The sequence below is a fragment of the Dryas octopetala genome, chromosome 2 (assembly GCF_963921425.1).
Source record: "Dryas octopetala chromosome 2, drDryOcto1.1, whole genome shotgun sequence".
NCBI classification, from domain to species: domain Eukaryota; kingdom Viridiplantae; phylum Streptophyta; class Magnoliopsida; order Rosales; family Rosaceae; genus Dryas; species Dryas octopetala.
Window position 1 is genome coordinate 15,437,513 of NC_141367.1, and position 21,520 is coordinate 15,459,032.

At 37.6% G+C, this 21,520-nt stretch overlaps 3 protein-coding genes and 1 pseudogene across 3 annotated transcripts; 3 read left to right on the forward strand and 1 right to left on the reverse strand.

Moving 5' to 3' along the window:
- Nucleotides 1-877: 877 nt before the first annotated feature.
- Nucleotides 878-3,992, forward strand: LOC147293409 (uncharacterized). Its single transcript, XM_086231065.1, has 5 exons — nt 878-1,063; nt 1,171-1,695; nt 1,794-2,063; nt 2,138-2,467; nt 3,780-3,992. Exons 1-5 carry the CDS (start codon nt 878-880, stop codon nt 3,990-3,992), a joined length of 1,524 nt encoding a protein of 507 aa, XP_086087191.1.
- Nucleotides 3,993-9,123: 5,131 nt separating this feature from the next.
- Nucleotides 9,124-10,504, forward strand: P1R1 (transcription factor). The gene is made up of 2 exons (XM_086233821.1): nt 9,124-9,273; nt 9,535-10,504. Exon 2 carries the CDS (start codon nt 9,536-9,538, stop codon nt 10,109-10,111), a length of 576 nt encoding a protein of 191 aa, XP_086089947.1. The 5' UTR covers nt 9,124-9,273; nt 9,535; the 3' UTR covers nt 10,112-10,504.
- Nucleotides 10,505-15,496: 4,992 nt separating this feature from the next.
- LOC147293411 (auxin canalization protein (DUF828)) lies at nt 15,497-18,075 on the forward strand. Its single transcript, XM_086234066.1, has 8 exons — nt 15,497-15,692; nt 15,797-15,868; nt 16,128-16,196; nt 16,283-16,640; nt 16,961-17,128; nt 17,294-17,343; nt 17,467-17,515; nt 17,800-18,075. The coding sequence occupies exons 1-8, from the start codon at nt 15,510-15,512 to the stop codon at nt 18,015-18,017; spliced, it is 1,167 nt and encodes a 388-aa protein (XP_086090192.1). The 5' UTR covers nt 15,497-15,509; the 3' UTR covers nt 18,018-18,075.
- Nucleotides 18,076-19,365: 1,290 nt separating this feature from the next.
- Nucleotides 19,366-21,185, reverse strand: LOC147293412 (mannosyltransferase APTG1-like; annotated as a pseudogene).
- Between the last annotated feature and the right edge of the window lie 335 nt (nt 21,186-21,520).

The window sequence follows — 21,520 nt, forward strand, 5'->3', positions numbered from 1 at the left end:
ACTTCTCTTTCTAAAATGCAACAGTCCATAGATTCCTTATCCACTGTGCAAAACTCTCTTCAGTCTTCCATTAATTCCCAACTCACTACCCTTCAAAGCAACCTGATGGAAGAGTTACGCCAGATTCGAGCTGGTCCTAAAATCCCATTTTTCTAGACACTTCTTCTACACACACACAGCTCCCAACCTTTGAATCCTTGCCCTCTCACTTTGTTTCCCCTTTTTTCCTTGGTTCCAGACTCCCTTGTTCTCACCCCCACACCCAGCCACCTTTTTCATTTTTCTTCACCCCCTGCCTCTGCAACTCGGGTCAGCACGTTTATCGACCCCACTCATCGTGCATCTACCTCGCCTTCCACTATCCGTTTCGCATCCACAATACTCACCATCGCCTGCCACCTCCACCACCATACACACCTAGCCGTTTTCCCTCCTCCATCGTACACACCTCTTCCTTACCTTTTCCACCCCACAATTCCACCACCAAACCCTACACTAACCACACTAGTCCGCTCAGTCACCATCTGCCTTCTATTACAAAACTTCTTCCCCCTCCACTACTCATAACCCATATACCCATCCTGCCTATGTCCCCACCCTTTACCACACACCCAAATCCAAACTTGAACTTGCTCGATTTTTGGGCTCCCATGGTGAGGATCCTTATGCGTGGGTGGCCTCCGGCGAGCGCTACCTTGAATATTATGAGATACCCGACCATCAAAAAGTGGCTGTTGCAGCTGTCCAACTCTGTGGCGACGCTTCATTGTGGATGTGTTGGTTTGAGCAACATTTTGCCCATGACAATTGGGCCCTATTTGTAGATCTTCTCCTCCAGTAATTCGGTACTGGAGACCAGGAAGATTTTGAAACGGACATGTCCCACATTCAACAAACAGGTTCTCTTGCAGATTATCAAGTCCAATTTACGAAGTTCTTTTGTCGGGCTTCCGATTGGAGTGATCGCCAGCTCAAAAATGTCTTTATTGGGGGACTCCACCCCGACCTAAGGCGTGATGTTCGTGATGCTGAACCTAAGTCATTGGCCTTGGCTATGCAAAAGGCCCGCATCTATGAACCCAAATACATACCCCAACCCCAACCCCAACCCCCCAACACAAACCACAATCATTCACCTCTGTTCCCTGCCCTCCTTCTATTTTCTTTCAGCCTCGACCCCTACATCCTCGACCTCCACTCCCCACCCCTTCTAAGGTGTGGACGTCGGCTGACACCCAATCCCGCCATAGGAAAGGCCTTTGCTTCTGTTGCAACGAAAAATACCACCCTGGCCATCAGTATACGACACCCATTGTTGCTTTATTGGATGCCGAGTGGCGGGAAGATGAGTTCCATGACTGTCAACAATTCATTGAGCTTGACCCAAAACTTGCCACTCCAACTGATTCGACTGTCACCATCTCTGTTCTATCTGCTCAGGGTAGCCCTCAAACTATGCGTTTTGCAGGTTTCATTGGAAAAATTTTAGTCCATATTTTTGTTGATAGTGATGCCACATTCAACTTCCTGCATCTTCTGATCGCCAAACGTTTGGGTCATCCTGTTGATTTTTTAAGCCACCAAACTATCACGACTGCTTCGGGTCATCAATTGGTTACCACAGGGCAACTCCACATTGTGTCGTTCTCTATTCAAGGGTATTCTCTCACAACCTCCTTTTATATTCTCCCTGTAGTTAGTTGTGATTTGTTGTTAGGAGCAAAGTAGTTAGAAACTTTGGGCCTTATTAGTTGGCATTTCAAAGATAAAGTCATGGAATTTTCTCTCAACAGTCATCTTCATCATCCGATCTCCAAGGTTATGCAGCCTCTTCCACACTACTAGTTAACTGTCCTTCCATCCAGAAATTATTATCCTCTGAGGGAGTGGGTTTCTTGGCCCAACTGGTTCCTACAACTCCACACCAGCTTGTTTCTCCCGACGACCCTGTGCTACTACAACTTCTCCTTGCTCAATTTGATCATCTTTTTGATCCTCCAATCAGCTTACCACATCCACGAGCGATTGATCATCAAATACCGTTACTCCCTGGTTCTGCTCCTGTGAATATTCGCCCATACAGATACCCCACCTTTAGAAAACTAAAATAAAGCAACTAGTGGCTAAAATGTTGCAGTCCGGCATTATAAGGTCAAGTTCCAGCCATTACTCCTCCCCCGTCCTCCTCGTCAAGAAAAAGGATGGCTCATGGCGGTTTTGTGTGGATTACAAAGGTCTAAATGCCATCACTGTCAAGGATCGGTTTCCGATTCCTGTCATCGATGAACTACATAGCGCATCTTATTTCTCTAAGCTGGATTTGCGCTCGGGATATCACCAAATCCATATGCACACTGCCGATGTGGAAAAAACAGTTTTCCGAACTCATGATGGGTACTATGAATTCCTCGTCATGCCCTTTGGTCTATCCAATGCTCCATCTACATTTCAATCCATCATGAATGAGGTATTTCGACCCTTTCTTTGTAAATTTGTTTTGGTTTTCTTTGATGACATTATAGTTTACAGCACCACCATGGAGCTGCATAGAGAACACTTGTCACAAGTTTTCTATCAACTCACAGCTCATCACCTAAAAGTCAAGCGCTCCAAGTGTACTTTTGGCCAGCCTTCAATTGAATACCTAGGCCATGTTATCTCAGCTTCAGGTGTTCAGGTTGATCCTGCTAAAATTTTTAGCATTCAAAATTGGCCCAAAACCACCAGGGCTGGGGTCGGTACAATTACCGACCCGCCAGGCCTAAACCACTTACTGACCGACCCCTGGTCGGAAAGACCAAATTCCAATTGCTGCTGACACCGTTAAAGGCGGTCCACCAACAGTCGGTATGATCGACTTTGTTGGTTAGTTCAGATCAGAATGACCAAAAGTGTCAGAGAATAAGAAGAAGAAGAAGAAGAACCAGAAAGAAGAAGTGAAGTGACTTTAAAAAAAAAAAAACAAATCAGTTTTTTTAAAAAACACTCTTCTTTCTCTCTCTTTACGAGCCTAGCCTACTGCCTACTTTCTATTTTCTAATCCTATTTTATAGAAAAGTGGTCCTCCCCCTGTTTTTTTCTTCTTTCTTTCTAGTTTTTTCTTCTGCTTCCTTCTTCTTACTTCTTACTTCTTACTTCTTGCTTCTTTCTTCTACTTCTTCTGCAACCTCCTAAAAAAATTAATGACTTGTTTCTAGATTTTGGATTCTTGGCAATTGGCATGATGCATATGGAATCGTTGATTTGTTTCAGATTTAGATCAAAACAGGGAGGCGAGTGAAGATCTCAGGGCCTCAATCGAGGGCGCGCTCAACGCTCCATGTGGGGAAGGAGGGGTGGCTGGGGCGTAGGTGGGAGCCAAAGAAGAGAAGCTAGAAGCTAGACAAGAATCTTAGTAGTAGCTGGAAGCCAAAGAAGAAAAGAAAGAGAGGGTCGGATCGGTAATAGTGTGTCGACAGTTTGGGATTTCCAAACCGCCACCGCCACCATCCACTGTCGGATCGGTTGGATTACTGCAACCGACACGTCGGACACTCGTCAGAACAGTTGTGTTCATATCGGTAGCGACGATTTTCGGTTGCGATTCGGTATTTGCGGTATTCCGACCCAGCTCTAAAACCCATAACATTAAAAGGCCTGCGTGGATTTTTAGGACTAGCAGATTACTACCGCAAGTTTGTCCAGCACTATGGCCTTATTTCTAGGCCTTTAATTGATATGCTCAAACGTGATTCTTTTATTTGGTCACCACAGTCCACTGAAGCTTTTCTTGCTCTCAGGCCGCATTCTCCTCTACACTAGTGTTAGCATTACCAGATTTCACAAAACAATTCGTTATTGAGTGCGACGCTTCCGATAAAGGCATCAGGGCTATACTTTCCCAAGACCACCACTTCATCGCTTATCTCAGTAAGCCATTGTCCAACCGCAACTTAGCCTTGTCCATCTATGATAAAGAAATGTTGGCAGTCGTCTTTGCCGTGCAAAAGTAGAGACCTTACATGCTTGGCAAACGATTCAAAATTTTAACGGATCATCAAACTCTCCGTTATTTTTTGGATCAGCGCATAGTACTCCTACCTAACAACGCTGGCTGCTCAAGTTGATGGGCTACGACTATGAGATTGCCTATCGCTCTGGTTCTTCCAATCATGGCGCTGATGCTTTATCCCGCCAGCATGACATTTCTTCCATCACGGCTATCTCCACTCCGTTGTTTGATTCTCTTAGCAACTTGTAGACTATTTGTGCTAATGACTCAGTCCCAGCTCTTATCATTCAAGCTCTAAACATTAGGTGTCCAGCTTCTAAAGTGTTTTCACTGCAAACTGACACTTTTTTCTACAAACAGCGACTATATGTACCTCCTTCATCCTCATGGCGACTTCGGGTTATGCCTGAATTTCATTCCACCCATTATGCGGGCTATTCGAGTTTTTTGCGCACACTCAAATACATTTCACTTAATTTTTGGCGGCCGAGCATACGGACAGACTTAAAGTCCTTTATCGCTTCTTGTGACCAATGCCAACTAAAAAATTATGAGGCTATCCACCCTCCCAGGCTTCTCCAACCGCTGCCCATCCCCGACCAAGTTTGGGACGATATTGCCATGGACTTTATCGAGGGACTCCCACCATCCAACGACAAGAATGCTATCTTAGTTGTTGTGGACAGATTGAGCAAGTTTGCTCACTTTATTCCTCTTTCCCACCCATACTCAGCTGTTAAGATTGCCGAACTATTCATCAAAGAGGTTTATCGCCTTCACGGTCTTCCCAAATCTATTGTAAGCAATCGCGACCCCGTCTTTCTCAGCCATTTTTGGTCTGCTTTCTTCAAAGAGCAAGGCACCACTTTGCTCCATAGCTCGGCATACCATCCACAAACGGATGGCCAATCGGAGGTACTTAATCGCACCTTGGAGCATTACTTAAGATGTTTTGTTGGTGACAAACCAACTGCTTGGGTTCGCTGGCTACCTTGGGCTGAATTCTAGTATAATAGCAACCACCAATGCACTATAAACATGACTCATTTTCAGGCTCTTTATGGCCGTGCCCTTTTTTCTATTTGCAACTATATCTCTGGCTCTACGGCTGTTGATCTTGTTGCATTGACTCCACACTCAAGGATCGTGATGCTCTCCTCCTCCTTCTTAAGTCCAATTTGGAGATTGCCCAAAACTAAATGAAGATTTACGTTGATCGCCATAAAATTGAACGTGAATTTGACGTGGGTGATTATGTTTTTTTGCGTCTGCACCCTTATCGCCAACATACAGTGGCTTCTCGCCAATTTAACAAACTGTCTCCACATTACTACGGTTCTTACAAGGTCATGGCCGGCTCGAATTGGTAAGGTTGCTTACAAGCTGGATCTTCCTCCACACTCTCGCATCCACCCAATTTTTCATGTTTCCCTTCTAAAGAAGAAAATTAAGGATGCTCATTCTTTTTCTATTGTTCTTCCGCCCACCACTTCAGATGGCTCCTTTCAATGGGTTCCGGAGATGATTTTGGATAGAGGATTGTTTAAACTACAAAACAGACCAGTCACTAAATGGCTCATCAAGTGGTGTGGCCTTCCACTTGAAGATGCTACTTGGGAATTTGCTGATGATATCTTGGCCCGTTTTCCCACCTTCCAGACTTGAGGACAAGTCTGCTCGCTTTGGGGCAGGATTTGATGAAACCATCTTATGTTACACCTTATTACAACTTATCCTTAGCATAAACCCTTTACTACTATCTTGTCCTTTCTATTATTTAGAGTTATTACTAGATGAGTGGCCTTAGACAGGTGTACGTTGAGGATTGCATCTTGTTGCTTTCTATCTTTTAAATATCATGCTTTGTAAATCCTAGTCAAGAAATGAGTATGAAATGAATTTACTTTTTTGAATATTGCCTTTCATTTGCAAAAGTCTTTCCTTTCACTGTGCAACTAGTCGCATCAGAGTTCTTCCCAAAAAGTACATTAGTTTCACATGATTGTTCGATTCTCATATATGAAAGCTGAAGATATAGAGGGCTGCTATATGCACACCCATCTTCCTTTCACTACACACCTATTTCTTAATTCACACTATTTTTCCTTTTTAACTTTATCAATTTCTCAATACACACACCTAAAATTTTTATAATACTCTAATTAAAAAAAAAAACCCAAAAATCAAAACCCAGCCACCCTAAGTCCCGACCCCACCCACACTGCCACTGTTGCTGGTGGTTCAACCTATCACCTCCCTTTCTCCTCCTTCCTTCTCTGTCTATTTCCCTTCCTCTCTCTCACTTCTCTCTTTTTTCTCTCTTTCTTCGGTAGGTTGTAGGGGTCGGCAAGGTCGCCCGCCTCTGCAACAGACCTGAGAGAGAGGGACAGAAGAGAGAAGAGAGATAAGAGAGAGGGAAAAAGACAAAGAAGGAGAAAGAGGGAGAGAAAGAGAGAAATGTAGGTCGATAGGTTGGACCGCCGACAACAGCAGGGGTGGGGTTAGGACTTGGGGTGGCTGGGTATGGGTGGGTTGTCCTTTATAGTTATTTGGGTTTAGGCTAAAATTGTAATTCAATAAATAGAAGAGAGATGTGTGTAATGAGAGAAAAAGTGGTGTGCATATAGCAGCCCTCAAGATATATTATTTTGGACCAGCTAACTAGTAAATGTTTTTATGGTAATCCATTAGGGTCCCTTAAACCAATCAAAACCTTCTAGCAATATGATCAACTGTGATGTCTTAGACAATCATTGGACCCAAAAACTTAATTTTTAGAGAATGAATCAACAATGTTTATGAAGCTAACACATTTTTCTGGCAATATAAGTGTAGCCTCACCCTGCAAGAAGTAAATGAGGGACGAAAGTTAGAGATTGCACACTCATAACCTCTTATAATTAAAGCTTTAATATATACCATGTTAGGACACCCATAAATTTCAAAATCTTAAGCTTTCAGACCCTGTTTGGCTCCCGAAATTGAGGCTTAAAAATAATTTCCCCAATTGGTAAATGTAACAATGAAAAAGTAATTCCTGCTCCTAGAGAAAGTGATGCCCCAAAAAGGGGAAAATAAAACCCTTAATTAAGCCTACTTAGGTTTCATTTTTCATTCCCATGGGAAAATATTAATTAGAACATTTCAATTCTAAATTGTGGCTATTAACAATTTAAAATACCAATTATGTTATATATCCTTATCTTTTTATATATATAATAAATAAGGGTTTAATTGAAAAATAGAAATAAATTTGTTTCTTATTCTTGCACAAACCAAACATGGGATTGAAAATAAAAATAATTTTCTTGGTTACATTCCTAGTATTACGAAACATAAATGAGAATTTTGCATTCATTTCCCCTAAAAAGTGCATAGGAATTGATTTTAAAAAAACCTTATTTTGTGAACCAAACCAAATTTTGATAACAAAATTTTAAGCTTTTCAGTAATGTTCGAACCAAAAATATATATGATCATATGCTCCAATATGGGTAAAAAAAAAAAAAAGCTTTTATATTTAAGTAAAGGGATTAATGTCATTTTGCTCCCCAGACTATTACACATGTATCAGTTTGCTCCCCAGACTTCTAATTTGGAAAATTAAGGACCCTGACTTTTTCAATTTTGCCAATTAAGGTTATTCCGTCAATTTATACATTTTTCATCTAAAATGTCGAGATGATCAAGCAAAATTTAGCAAGAAATAAAAGAGGAAAAATGATGCATGAGGAAAAAATGATAAGATCTAATTGGAAGGGACCATTTTGCCCTCAAAGATTTGGATAAAAAATGTGTAAATTGACAAAAGAACCTCAATTGGCAAAATTGAAAAAGTCAGAGTCCTTAATTTTCCAAATTAGAAGTCTGGGGAGCAAACTGATACAAGTGTAATAGTCGGGGGAGCAAAATGGTATTAATCCCTTAAGTAAATGATTTGAAAGTCCATTTTATAGCCCTTAATTATAAATAAACCAACTTAAATGATTGCCATGATAAATAGGTGCACTTTTTGATAAATAAACCCACGTTATAACAGTCCCCATGTTTTTGGTGCCAAGCGCTCGCTACCTCGTCGAGCGCTCGCTGTATTTTTTTGTTTGTTTGAAATGAATAGATTGTCATTGTCAAACAGTAGCAATTATTGCCTCTATCAAATAGTGACAATTAGTAATAGTTATTTTTACATTATAACGTGGGCAGATGTGATTCTATAAGCTTGAATTTTATGTTTTATGTTGATTTCATTAGTTTTTGACATGTTTATGTAAAAAAAAGGTATAAGATATACATATAAGTATTATTTTCATGTAGTTTCAAATAGCTACTGTTGTACAATGACAGTTATTGCCTAGCATTAGGTGAATAATGTCAAGCGCTTGACTCATTAAAGTAGACTGGTCTATCAAAAAATCCTTTATCATTTTATGTTTTAGTTAAAAAAAAATAAAAAATTCTTTATATTTTTTCACGAAACTGCAAATTAGTTCTTAACTGAAATAGTGGCCGGCTTAAAATTTTGTCAAATCAATGACTCTACAACACTAGTATCAGAGTCTACATGGGATAACAAAGTTCAAGAACTTTTTCCGAACACCCCAAATTTTATCCGCTCTATTGTCGGATCAGAAACCAGTACTCAGAGACTAGTCAAAATTCAGTCAAGTTGGCAGCAAAAATTAAAGCGGCCAATAATATATGTATGCATAAATAATAGTGGGTTTTGAAATTTTTTTTATTTTTATTAGTTATGGACCTTATGGTTACAAATTAAATCTTGATTTTGTGTATTTAATTCCCCCTACTAGTACGTCACCTCAACTTCAACAGGGGCCCACAGGCACATTGATGAAGTACCAATATTTAGTGAGTTTTTGTTTGCATTCACAAGCACAAGGTTAAATTTGTTAGGTTTGCATTGCACTAGGGAGATCTTTATTCTATTAATTTCTATAATTAAATCTAAAACATTTCTTTTTATATTCTCTCGGGTTTGGGTGGTGGGCCATTCACTCCATGTGCCTGCATGTGCTGTGTCTTTCCCCCAAGGCCCCACCTCTCCTGTCCTTTCACCACATAAATTGGGTTTCTCTGCGCATTCTTCTCCTTCCATCTCTCTCTCTCTCTCTCTCTCTCTCTCTCTCTCTCTCTCTCTCTCTCTCTCTCTCTCTCTCTCATGCTTTCTTGGATCTGCAGAACTACATCACTCTGCAAAACTTGTGTGTCATATACTTCTCATGATTTTCTCCTTTATCCAATAGAGGAGATCAAATCTAACCAAGGTACTTATTTATCTTTCTAGCTCTAGTATTCAATTCCTCCAAATACCCTAGTCAGCTTTCAGTATATTTTTGAATCAATTGATTCACATCTTTTAGCTAGATATATTCAATATTACGTGCGTATGTTTTTATATATAGTGTAAATCTGAATAATTGATTATGTTAATTTTTACATGTTTGGTTTAAATTCGTAGTCTTATTACACGGTCTAGAAAGTAATATTTAATTTTCTTTTACACCATCTTATCTTTGTTTTTTCAGAATGCGGAATCCTAGCTCTCTTAAGCAAGAATTTCTGAAGAAATGGATAAAGGGTCTCCAAGCATGCACTTGTTCAAACAAGAAGTACATGACAATCTTGGACCGAAAGAAGGCCATAAAGTTGTCCGCAGACTTAGCCATGGCTTCCACCAGAAACGGCACGACCTATTGGAGCCGCGCCGTCATAACCAACGCCACAAAAGACGACGACGATTCCAATAGAATCATCGCCGAGCACATACTGGGACGACGAGGTCGTCCCGAGTGTGTGAAATCTGCAGTGCACAACAGGAGTAGTACAAGTAGTACGACGTCGCTTAGGAGCAAAAAGATCTTGAAAAGACTGAGCCGCAGGAAACGTGTGTCCACACAAAAGGTGGTTGCGAATACTTATTCGATTGCGAAGAGATTGGTTCAGAAGAAAACGCGACTTCTGAGGAGTCTTGTTCCGGGGGGAGAATCAATGGACGAGATGCTTTTGATCGCGGAAACCCTAGATTACATAGTGTCTCTGCGAGCTCAGGTTGATGTAATGCGGTGTCTTGCCACCACCACTCAGTTAATAAATGGTACATAAATTAATTAAGCACATAAGCTCGATCAATTCAATGGTAGGAAACTCCATCTCGATCGATCCATTATCCTTTTAATTTTCTCCTTTTTTTTTTTTTTTCCTTTTGCTCCTTTCTCCAAGAGTACTACTAGATATGGTGAAGTTCAAAAGAGGATGGTATAGTTAAATTAAGCAAGCAATATTGTACAGATGAACAATGCAGATCAGTAAATCAATTAAAGCTTTATATTAATTTTACCGTTTAACTTGTACTCTGCACAATTTTTTTTTTTTTTTTTGTTAGCTAGGCTATAAGTTATACTCAGTGCCACTGCTTTTGATTTCCTTAGTTCTTCTTTGATCAAGTTTTATGGAAGCAAGTTAATTGGTTATATGTACATTTTTTCCTTTTGTTTTTCTTGGTTATACATACACATTCAATTTAACAATGATTCATTGTATCTCACAGTGTCTTAAAATTTGTTACTTAAGAGAACATTAACAGTTTTTTTATAATAGGTTTCACTTATCTTAAATACCCTTTATGTATATAATTAAAACAACTGGAAATATAATATATGAAATGGTTAGTATTGTAAATAAGTTTAAATTAGAAAATGACAAACTAAAATATGGGTATTATTGTAAACAAATTCAAACCAAAATGCCAAAGCAGAAAGGAAGAAGAGAACGTGCAAACAAGTTGAGAAGAAATGGTGCAGAAAATTAATTACGGTGTATGTGTTTGTACACACAATTTGTGTGCCAACCTAAATGCTATAGTATTCTATATTCAAAGGGTTTTTCTTCTGCTTTTCTTTTGGTAATCGATATAAGCGTGCATGTGTATTCAATATTTAAAGAATTAAGTTGCTTCACTCCAATTAGCAATGTAGCAATCTATTAGAGCAAAATGACGGCAATAATTACCATGTTTTTGACTTGGTCATATGTGCCTATAGCTATGTCGCACAATACTGCTTTCATTGTCTATTATATGCCAAATATCTCTTTGCAATATGAGAGAGAGAGATTTGAATAGTTGGTCCAAATGAGTTAGTGCAATTCAATGTAATACTAATTTGAGTATTGCTTATACAGTCTGTGTCATTCTTCTGTGTTACCTTATTTTGGCTACAGAAACTTAGACGGGTTTCGTATACAACTATACATGTGATAACTATGAAATGCCATAACTGCACACCCGTGCGCATGCACCCTTCTACCCACATTGGTGACAGCAACAAGAGCTAGCTGGCGACAAGATACTACAAGTCAAAATAAATTTAATTTAGGATAAATTTATATTTATGTTAAAACCCATTTATAATTGAATGGAATGGTTATTGAATGCGCTCCCCAATTCTTCAATCGTTTCTCACTTTGTTTGGTTGTTGAATTTTATTTTGAGTTACTTTACCTTTTAAACTTGAATTCGCATATCATGTTTCCTAGCTACTTCATCAACTTATAACTTTTTAATTCGTCTCTAATGTTTATGGATGGGTATGAATTTTTTTTTTTTTTATGGCCATACACATGTGTACCACGTTAGCATAAAAGACGAAAGATTAATGAATTAAGTTTACATATTTAAGTAACTTGACACTTACATGTGAATCAAAGTTTAAAAGATAAATCAAAATTATATTTGGGGATCGAGTAAAATGAGACACGAGTGATAATTCGCCTTGCTATAATTGGTAAATTGTGTGGGATAGTAAGTGTAGCTAGCATTGTTGCTTATCTAAGAAAGGTGGTGATGGGCGGCCAAAGCTTCGATGATTAGATATAGCTGTTCACTACACTCAAACACAAGTTTGTATATAGCTAGCTAGCATGCATGTGCATGCATCCTCAAGATCCCACCCAATTTCCCAGTCTACAATGACGTTAGTATGTATCTATTTGCATCATCATTTTGAAATCATGATGGAAAAGGGGCTGTTAGGCACTTGCAACTTGATTCATGATCATGATGGTGTGTTGATAAATGATATAGACAACACGATGGTCCATCTATCGTCCATACTGGCATCTTCACAAACAGCTACCATATGCAGTACTTCAACCTATTGGCCAGAATTGGGAGCTGTGATAGGGGTATCAAAAGGCTTTTACTCAATATACCCATGATGCACCGAGTCAATTTTGGATATTGGAAGAGCTTCTTGCCTTGGTAAACTTATCTTATTGTAAGAAAAAAAAAAGTGTCGATCAATTTTTTACAAAATATTTTTGACTTGATGTACGTAATGAATGAAATTGGAGCATTTCATTCAAAATCAGTTGGTGGGACAACACAAACACGTGAAAAACATGTGGTCACTCGACCTAACACACATGTGTGAACTTGACTCTAATACTATTAAAGAAATTGACTCATCTTTCTCGCTCTTTCGCTTTCTCCTTCTCTCTATTTCTTCACTTATCTTTCTCCCTCTTCTTTCTCTTTTTCATTTTCCCTTTCACTAGAAACTATTACTAATTACTGGCCTCCTTAACCGTGATTTCTAATTAGATGAAGAAAGAGGAGGGAGAAACAAAACATTGAGAGAAATAGTGAATATAGGAGAAAGAAAGGAGGGGGAATAAGGGGTTTGTTGACGGAAAGAGCAAAGTGACCCGAATGAGAGAGGGGAGGGGGTTCCCGTGGAGGTAAGGGTTGATGGGTGGGTTTCAGTTTCTAGGCTTTTTATTTTATTTTTTTCAAGTTTTTTATTTTATTTTTTTACTTTATTCAAGGGTAAAAGTTAATTTAAAATTGTACCCAAAAAAAAAAAAAGTGAGCTATGAAAAGCATTTTGGGATATCAGTTGAAGCCCCTATATTAACTGTATTGGGCCCAATAGAAGTAATACACTGGGCCACGCCCATTTGCTGCTTTGATATACCACGGGCCGACTGTTCACATTTTTTCTTCGGCCAATAATTTAATCACTACATCTTATTGCACCACAAATGTTGGTTTTGGTAAAAGAAAACTAGGTATGCCAGTTATATAAAATTAATGGATGACCCTTAGGATGGCAGCTACCAAATTAATGGTTGACCCTTAATTTGATAACAGGGGAATGCTATCCACATTTTTCAATTCACTTTCTCCACCGATCTTCTCATTTATTATTCTCATTCCACAATGTATTTTCATTATTGGAATCGTTCATTTTTTAGATAATTATTTAAAAATCATCTCTGCAAAAAATAACTAAATCGGAAATCATTTGGTTATGTAATCTTTATTGTTTAAACAAACGGTAAATCAAATTTCGATCATGAAAATATACTGTAGAATGAGAATAATAAAAAATAAAAAAGAAAGTCTGTGCAAAATGTAGATTGGAGAAGGTGAATAATTCCTCTTGATAAATTGCTTAAAGAAAACTACGTATGTTTTTCTTGTTTGGGATAATAATGGTTGACCCTTAGGCATGTGGCTACTAAATTAATGCCGATTTCTGTTTCTTGCATTTACGGCAAGTTCTTTTGGATTAATTTTAGAAAGCCTGTGAATCAACTTGAGGCATTTTCGTTACGGCATTATACTCGAAGCTAATGGAGCAGATGGTTGGTTGGCTAGATATATATATATATATATATATATATATATATATATATATGACCAACGAGATTGACTCTAATCACAACTTATTTGATTTCAACATTCTTCACATATATATACTTATTTGCCTCTAATCTAATCTCGATGACTCGATCTATTCGATTCTAATATTAGCTTATTTTAATCCTTTCAAATAATGATTTATGTCCTTGTATTAAAATACTTAACCTTCACTAAAAGGGATTATTTTATGAAAATTCCCTTGTTTTTAATTGTTTCTTCATGCCTCTAGCAAACACTATTGGTGACCTCTCTACGAGCATGTCAATATAATCAAACAGGGATTGGCTATGCTGCCGTTACGTACTGCTAAGAAGAACCTTTCTTTCTTCCCCATTACCTAATTTTCTATTTAATTAACTAATCAAGAAACGATGCATTGCCCTTGGACTCATATTCGGAGGTGTAATCTACCATTAAACAAACCCTAACAAGCATGGAGCATCAAAGCATATATTAAGTATTTGGTTGTCACATGAGGATAATGAGAACAACTTTAACCAAAATCCTTAAAAGTCCATGACTGCATCAACAAAATTTCAGATTTTCAAGTAAGGTGACCCCTGACCATTTTTTAAAGGGAAACTTAGAGTTTAGTCTATTTTATGATTTTTTCTTAGATTAAGACTGGTAGTGATTTAAGGTTTTTAATTAAGTTCTTTTATTTTTCTTCTTTGATGGCTTTATGTTAGGTTTTAACTTTAAGATTTTGGGTTACAAATCTCACTCTACACCCTAGGAGGAGAAATATCCTTCAAATAGAGGGAAATACCCTTCAAATCGGGGAATAACTTTATTATGAATTAAAAAAAGTTTCTTATAAATTTTAAAACACCTCCGGTCTCCATTTAAAAACTATTTTTCTAAAATACCTAAGTCTAATTATCTCTTTTTTAAATCCAAAACACATCCACAAAAGTCACACAGCTAACTTTCCTAATCCTTTTAAAACTCAGAAAAGCTCGTCTTTGTCTAGTGCCTTAACAAGTAGTTAATCACGCATAGCCTTATTCTAATGAAATAATGATATATTAAATCCAATGATACATGTTTACTTCCTTTTCATCAGTGTTCACATCAATCATTTCATATATGTGTACTTTCTTTATATCAATGTTGGTCCCAAGTGCATGCTTGGTTATGATGCCTCTCATCCTTTAATTTCTAGGCTGTTAATGGTTAGGGGTTTCAATGTGGTGGCCCTAGCCAGCTCTAGCAAGCTTAATCCTATCATATCCTCATCTTAAATTCCTTCATGCTTAGCCTCAATATATGGTTTTCATTTAAAGGTACTAAGTGTAAGGGCCTCTTCATTTTCTTTATGATTGCATCCTACAAGCCTCTATGCTTCTATAGTGATTAGCATGTGTCCTCTCTCATTGGATCTTTGTGTACCCTCCAACCAAAATCTAATTAATTTTCTATCAAAACTTGTGATATCAAGTTGGTCCCTTAATTGTTGGCAACTACATTTTATTATGTATAATTAGCACCCTTTCCAACTGTAACATCTCATCTGTCCAATTTCTTTTGGGGGAAACTTTTGGGTATGCATGCAGAGGTTGGGAACGAGATGTACTTAATTAATTTAGTCACTAGGCATTTCCCTTATATTATTTAATTTCCACTTATGCTTGAGAACTCACTTCATAAAATGGCTATTTATAATGGTGATTTTTGCACATGTCTATTTAAGTATACTTTGTATGCTTAAGATTTCTACATATATCTGACATTGAGTAGTCCAGTCTCTCATTCTGTTAAATTCATCCCCAAGGTAACTTTCAGGTCCCAGCTTGCATGGATTCGCATTTCAGTCCAAGCCCTACAGAGGCACATCCTGAGACAATGGATTTTCTTTCCCTTGCATGGTGTAACTTTGCAGTGCAAGCTTTCCAACCAGAGCAACAAGATCAATCTGTGGTTCTATTAGATGATCCAATTATGAAGTTTGAGAGCCACAACCCGATGACTCCTTACATGGTAGGTTGAATTAATTGTTAGGGTTGATTTCAATTATATGAAACTTTCAGTTTTTGATTTAGCAAGACTAGAAGAAAATTGAATGATTTTGCAACTCTCGGAAGATGGACCAGGGTGCAAAGGTGGATGATGCAGATCTCAAGCCTCCAACACCATGGAAATCCAATGATGTGAAGGTAAACACACACTTGTATATATACAGATAAAGGGTAATGCTCTTTACCAAATGTGAGACATGTTATATTGTCAAACTAGAAATGTAGACCACATATTATAATAAGGACGCATTCAATATCAATGGTCTAGATTAATAGTCTGACAACATAACATATCATATTGACTGGCAAGAAAAAATTCCCCTACTGATACATACTGCTAATTGCATATCAAATTCCCAAATTCATGCATAACATACTGTCTTCCATTTTTCATTAGTCATGGATATGGATGCAACAAGCCATGCATCCAGAATTGAACTACAACAGCTATTTCCGAAAGAAATGGGTAAGTAGTCATACACAACATGTTTCTCTATATGATACAAACAATTTTGTGCTGTCTAGCAAAATCATTTAAATTGCTTTATGCAGATGTCATGGAAGATAGCGCCATTTAAGAATATCTCAATCAAGAAGTGGCTAAAAGAGATTAAGCAAAGGCGAAAAGAAGAACACAGGTTGCAAAGAGCTGAAGTCCATGCAGCAATATCTATGGCAGGTGTAGCGACTGCGCTTGCTGCTATTGCAGCTGAGAACTCAGAAAAAAATGGGTCAAGCACTAACAAGGAAGCTGCAGTGGCTTCTGCAGCTGCCCTGGTGGCGGCACAGTGTGCAAAAGTTGCCGAAGCAATGGGGGCAAAGAAGGAGCAGCTCAGCAGTGTAATAGGTTCAGCCATGAGTAGTACAAGTGCAAGTGACATCTTAACTCTCACAGCTGCAGCTACAACATGTAAATATCCCATCCTTTTCTAGCTTGGTTTAATACTTTAATGCATAAATAAGTAACATTTGAGCTTGTCTCTAACAGGAAAGCCATGTCATTAAATTAAAAAGAAAAAAAGTTTCAGAAAAGTGCATATCCCATCATTCTCTATTAACTTTAGATTAAGGTCCTAAGGGACATGTATACTGTAAGATCGGATATAGACGACTGATCAGAGGTATAGTAGATTAAATACATCTTAACCATCCATCTCTGGTCTAATAGTTGCGAAAGCAGCGAAACAGGTTCTTAAAAACTTTTCTTTTGTGTGTGTGTGAAACATTTAGCATTAAAAGGAGCAGATACACTTAAAGCAAGATCAGGATGCATGAATAGACTAAATGGGAGTGCACCCATGCTGCCCATTGATGACAACCATGAAGTTGACTTCGACTTTGAGAAGTATAGATCATTGCTTGCAATGGGTGCCCACCTCAGCATTGAAACACCAGATGGTTTGTACTCCAATTTTAGCTCAACTCTTTTTCTGTTTTAGTAATTTTACTGCATCTGGACTGTCCTAGGAGAGGGGTAGCATAGCTTTCCTGGGCTTTGATTTCTAAGCCCTACTCTAATCTGTTTTACTTATCGCTATGCTAATTGAAATTATGTGTTTTCAGGAAGGTACATGGTTAGATCAGTGTCTGTGATCCTGAGCAGTGAAGCCAAGGTCTGAATAACATGCAAAACTTGTTCACAGCAATTTTGTTAATGTGTGTAGTAAAAGCATGCCCTACTTGTGTGTTTAACAAAAGCCTTAGCTTAACCTTCGATTCTTAATTCAACTTTGTAGGTTGTGCTCAAAATAAGGAAGCTCAGTCTGTTGAAAGACAAGAAGGAAAGTAAGTCATCCCCTCTATTTCATCTTCTACAATGCAGTAAATAGAAAATGCTATAGAACCCAACTTTTTTTTCCCGATATTAATATTTCCCAACTCTCTCACATAGGTGGGTCCCACATGGGTCCCACAGTATCATGAGTCAAATCTGGTGAGAGTAAGTCGGGAAAAGTAACGGATTCCATAGCATTTTCCGTAGTAAATTGTAATTGTTTTCATTAGGATTATAGTCACATTAGAGAGAAGGACAATTTAATTAGTGAGCAATGAATCTGTGTTTGGTTCAGGTATCATACAGGACATGCATGCAGAGCTGTATAAAGACTCAGAGGCAAGCGAGAGTGGTACAGGTTATTTGATCGTGTTAACGACGAGTAGGGGGGCATTCAAGCTAGACATGGCAGATGACTATCACACTTACAAGACATGGGCCACAACCATTAGCCATATGCTCATGCTCTCTACTTCATTGTCAAAATACCACCTTGAATTCTACAAAAAGTAATCTATTACTATGATCAATATGTTGCACCCCTGTGCATATTTGTCCTCTATTTATGTAATTATCACAAATTAATTCACAATTGGCGTTTAACTAAATCATTGTTGCTATAACAACAAGCTGATATATTCACAAAGCAGAGATAGACTGTCACAACAAGTTAAGAGATACTAAAGATGGGGGAGAATTATGTGATTCTTTAAAAAAAAAAATGAATGAGAGAAGAATAATTCTAGGAAGTAAAAATAGAGAAAAGTGGCTTATTTGTGAAGCATTCAATAAAATAGTCTTAAAAGTAGCATACAAACTATACAACTAGTGTACCACATTTTTAGATCATATCTCTAATAGAGTGAGACCCACTTTTATAAGTAGGTCTCATCTCTATTTAAGATGTTATCTACAATGTAGTCTAAAATTGTGATCATATTACTCGTATAACTATGACAAGTTCAGCACATATGCAGTTGAGTCAATTACCATGGCTCAGATTGCTCCCAGAAAATTACACATTTTTACAACAAAAGACATAACCTAATATTTTAATGTGACATGAAAACAAGTATGAATGATCAAGGCAAGTCACATTAAACTTCTCTTTATGGCTCAGTGACCTTACCAGTACAAGAGGCTGACAGCAGTGAAGATTGAAAATCTAGCTGTTGAGTGAGCCATCTTTTCCTTTTGTGTGACAAGCAATCCTTCCCCATGATTACTATATTTCGAGAACATTTGGAGTAATGATGATCAAGAAGACTTTATAGAGTTCCTCTCACTTGGACAATGTTACAGAATTTATAGACTTTATAGACTTCATCGTTTTACCATAGGTGCTATCCTCAATATTTGATTTCATTAGAAAAATATATTCATTAATCTTGTAAGGCTGTACTTTCATCATTATCCAATTTGTAAAAGAAAATAATTATCCTCAAATGGCAGTGAAAGGGAAGCTGGGAAGGAGTATCAAATTTTATCTGTATTAAATTTAACTTTTAATACCTTATAATTACCAATATCTACCTTTCTCTTCAACATTTTTAAATTCCTTGCAACATTCCTATATATTGATCTATTACCATGTTCTGTTCTTTCTGAGTTTCTTTATGGGGGTTTAAATTGATATCGTTTTTAACTGGCACAACCTGTCCATGTTGCCCCTTTGTTTACCACCATGGATATATGCATCACCCATCACAGCATACATATACAAAGAAAAACCCAGAAAAGAATAAAAATGAATCAATCAAAAATTTCCAAGGTTAATGAATGGAAAAAATTATTACATACTAATTGACGATCTGAAGTTGGAATCCTTCAGGAGTGATGCTACCAGTTGTATAAACAATAATCAGTGGCCTGTCAAAACATATACAACAACTGACGATTGAAGATAACGCTCCACTTTGAAGTGAGCAATTGAGCATGGAAAAACCTTTTTATCTGTCATCATAAGCCAGATAAATAAGTTTTAGTGCTGACCACGGAAAGCAATTTAAGAGGTTACTTTGTTTTTTGGCTGAAATGCAAAACTTAATTAACAGTAGTTATTCTGAGTCTTAGCATGTACCTCTTTGAAAGAATGTGAGATTAGAAAATCCTTCAACAATTTTTCGTCTGAATCAAATAATACAATATGACTAGGCATAGCAATTTTTTGCAAATTCTGATGCAAAACCAACAGTATCCATCATGAATTTGTCTCATTCATCTGGGATTCCTTTCTCTTCACTGTTGACAAATTTCGGAATGTATAAATTACAAACCAATTGCATGAAAAGCTGCAGGGAAAGAAAAACAATTCCAGCCAAACTACCAAAGTTCAAACCTTGGTGAGCAGTCTAGGAACCGCATTGGAAGGTTGTGATGCATGGTAGAGTAGTAAGGTGTGGCGTGGCATGGCAAGGCATTAGAAAAAGTACATTTGCTACTTTTCCTTGAAGCAGTTCTTAATTTGGATAGATAGTATGTAACATCCTCAGTTCCTCTCTGTCTAGCATATTCAAAAGTATCAGCCAAAAGAAAATTACCATGATAAAAAAAAATTCAGACGAACTTTTTCCTTTTAATACTTGATTAGAAGAATATAGAGAGGAATCCTATCCCCTTGGAATAGATAATGAAAACATAAATCCAAGTAAACTCTAGCATTTAAGTTGAGTACTTGTGAACGAACAATTAAAAGCTACCCATATTTGCATTTTATCAAAGAGCAAAATGATGTACCTGATGAACCAAACTCATGTATAAGGCCATTGGAATATTGGTAGCAAGCAAGAAAAAGATAGCCATTTGCATTTTTGCAAGGCATTTACTATGGTTATTTGAGGATTCTTTCCTTTTACCATTTCCAGAAACCGATGTTCTTAATGCAGCTAATGAATATCCAGAGAATATCAAAGCTATAGGAAGCACAAGCAGAACAAACCTGTCACTCGGAGTTAATTTAAAGGAGTATTAGTTGTGAATAGAACAAAAGATCAAAAGCCACTTTTAATTGTATAAACTCATATAACAGATAATTGAAGAGGTACCGGAACTCTGTGGCCCAATACACTATAGAGTCCCAAAACCCATGCAATAAGGCCAGAAAGCTTCCATTCTTTGGACTGCATGATGCCAGCTATAGAAAATGGTAAGAAAGAGAAGATCATGACTGGAAATCCTGAGTGAAGTACCAGTGCCACGGGTGAGTTCCATAATAATCTCCACCAGAGGAAAGAAAATTGAATCTTAGAAAATTAAGTGGTACTAAGATCCATGAGCCGTACATCAAACGATCCAATAAAAACGTAAGCCCAAGCACCAGGACCCTGAACCAAAGGTCAAAAGAGTAAATAGAATAATTATATAAATTCCACTATGCAAAATACACATTCATTAACATGAATGCTTGAGCAGGTTCTGTATGGGCTTACACAATTCATTGAAAAAGTATGGCAATTACTAAAATGAAATAAGACATGATCATTTTACAAATTATTTTAACAATCATGGTAAAACTCATTCCCGAGAAAATATATAAGGTCAAGACTCAAGACTGGCTTTATGTGCCACAACACATAGAGATGGCCAGTAAGAATTTAATGGACCTAAGGCTTGTTCTAGTCGGAATCAACTATTTGCTTGTACTTGAGAAGCAAGTAATAGGAGTATTAACTCAAACCCCATTAGGACTAGTTCACATAAATCAGAATCCTAAATTGAGTTGAACTAGGATAACTTAGGTACTAATGCTCTATGCTATAATCTAGGCATGATTAAGTCTTTATATAAGAGTCAAATTAGGATTGAGTAAGAGGTACCTTAGTGGGAGGACACTCGGCTTCTCAAGACCTTATATATAGCACAGGTCCCTAGCCACACAACCCCCCTTGAACTATTCATTCACTGCCCCATCTCGAGTGAAGTTCTGAAGCCTATTGTGTTGGTTAGAAGACTGGTGCATTGTGACTTTTCAGCAAACACCTGGAGTGCGTCTTGACTTCCAGTACACCCCTGCAATC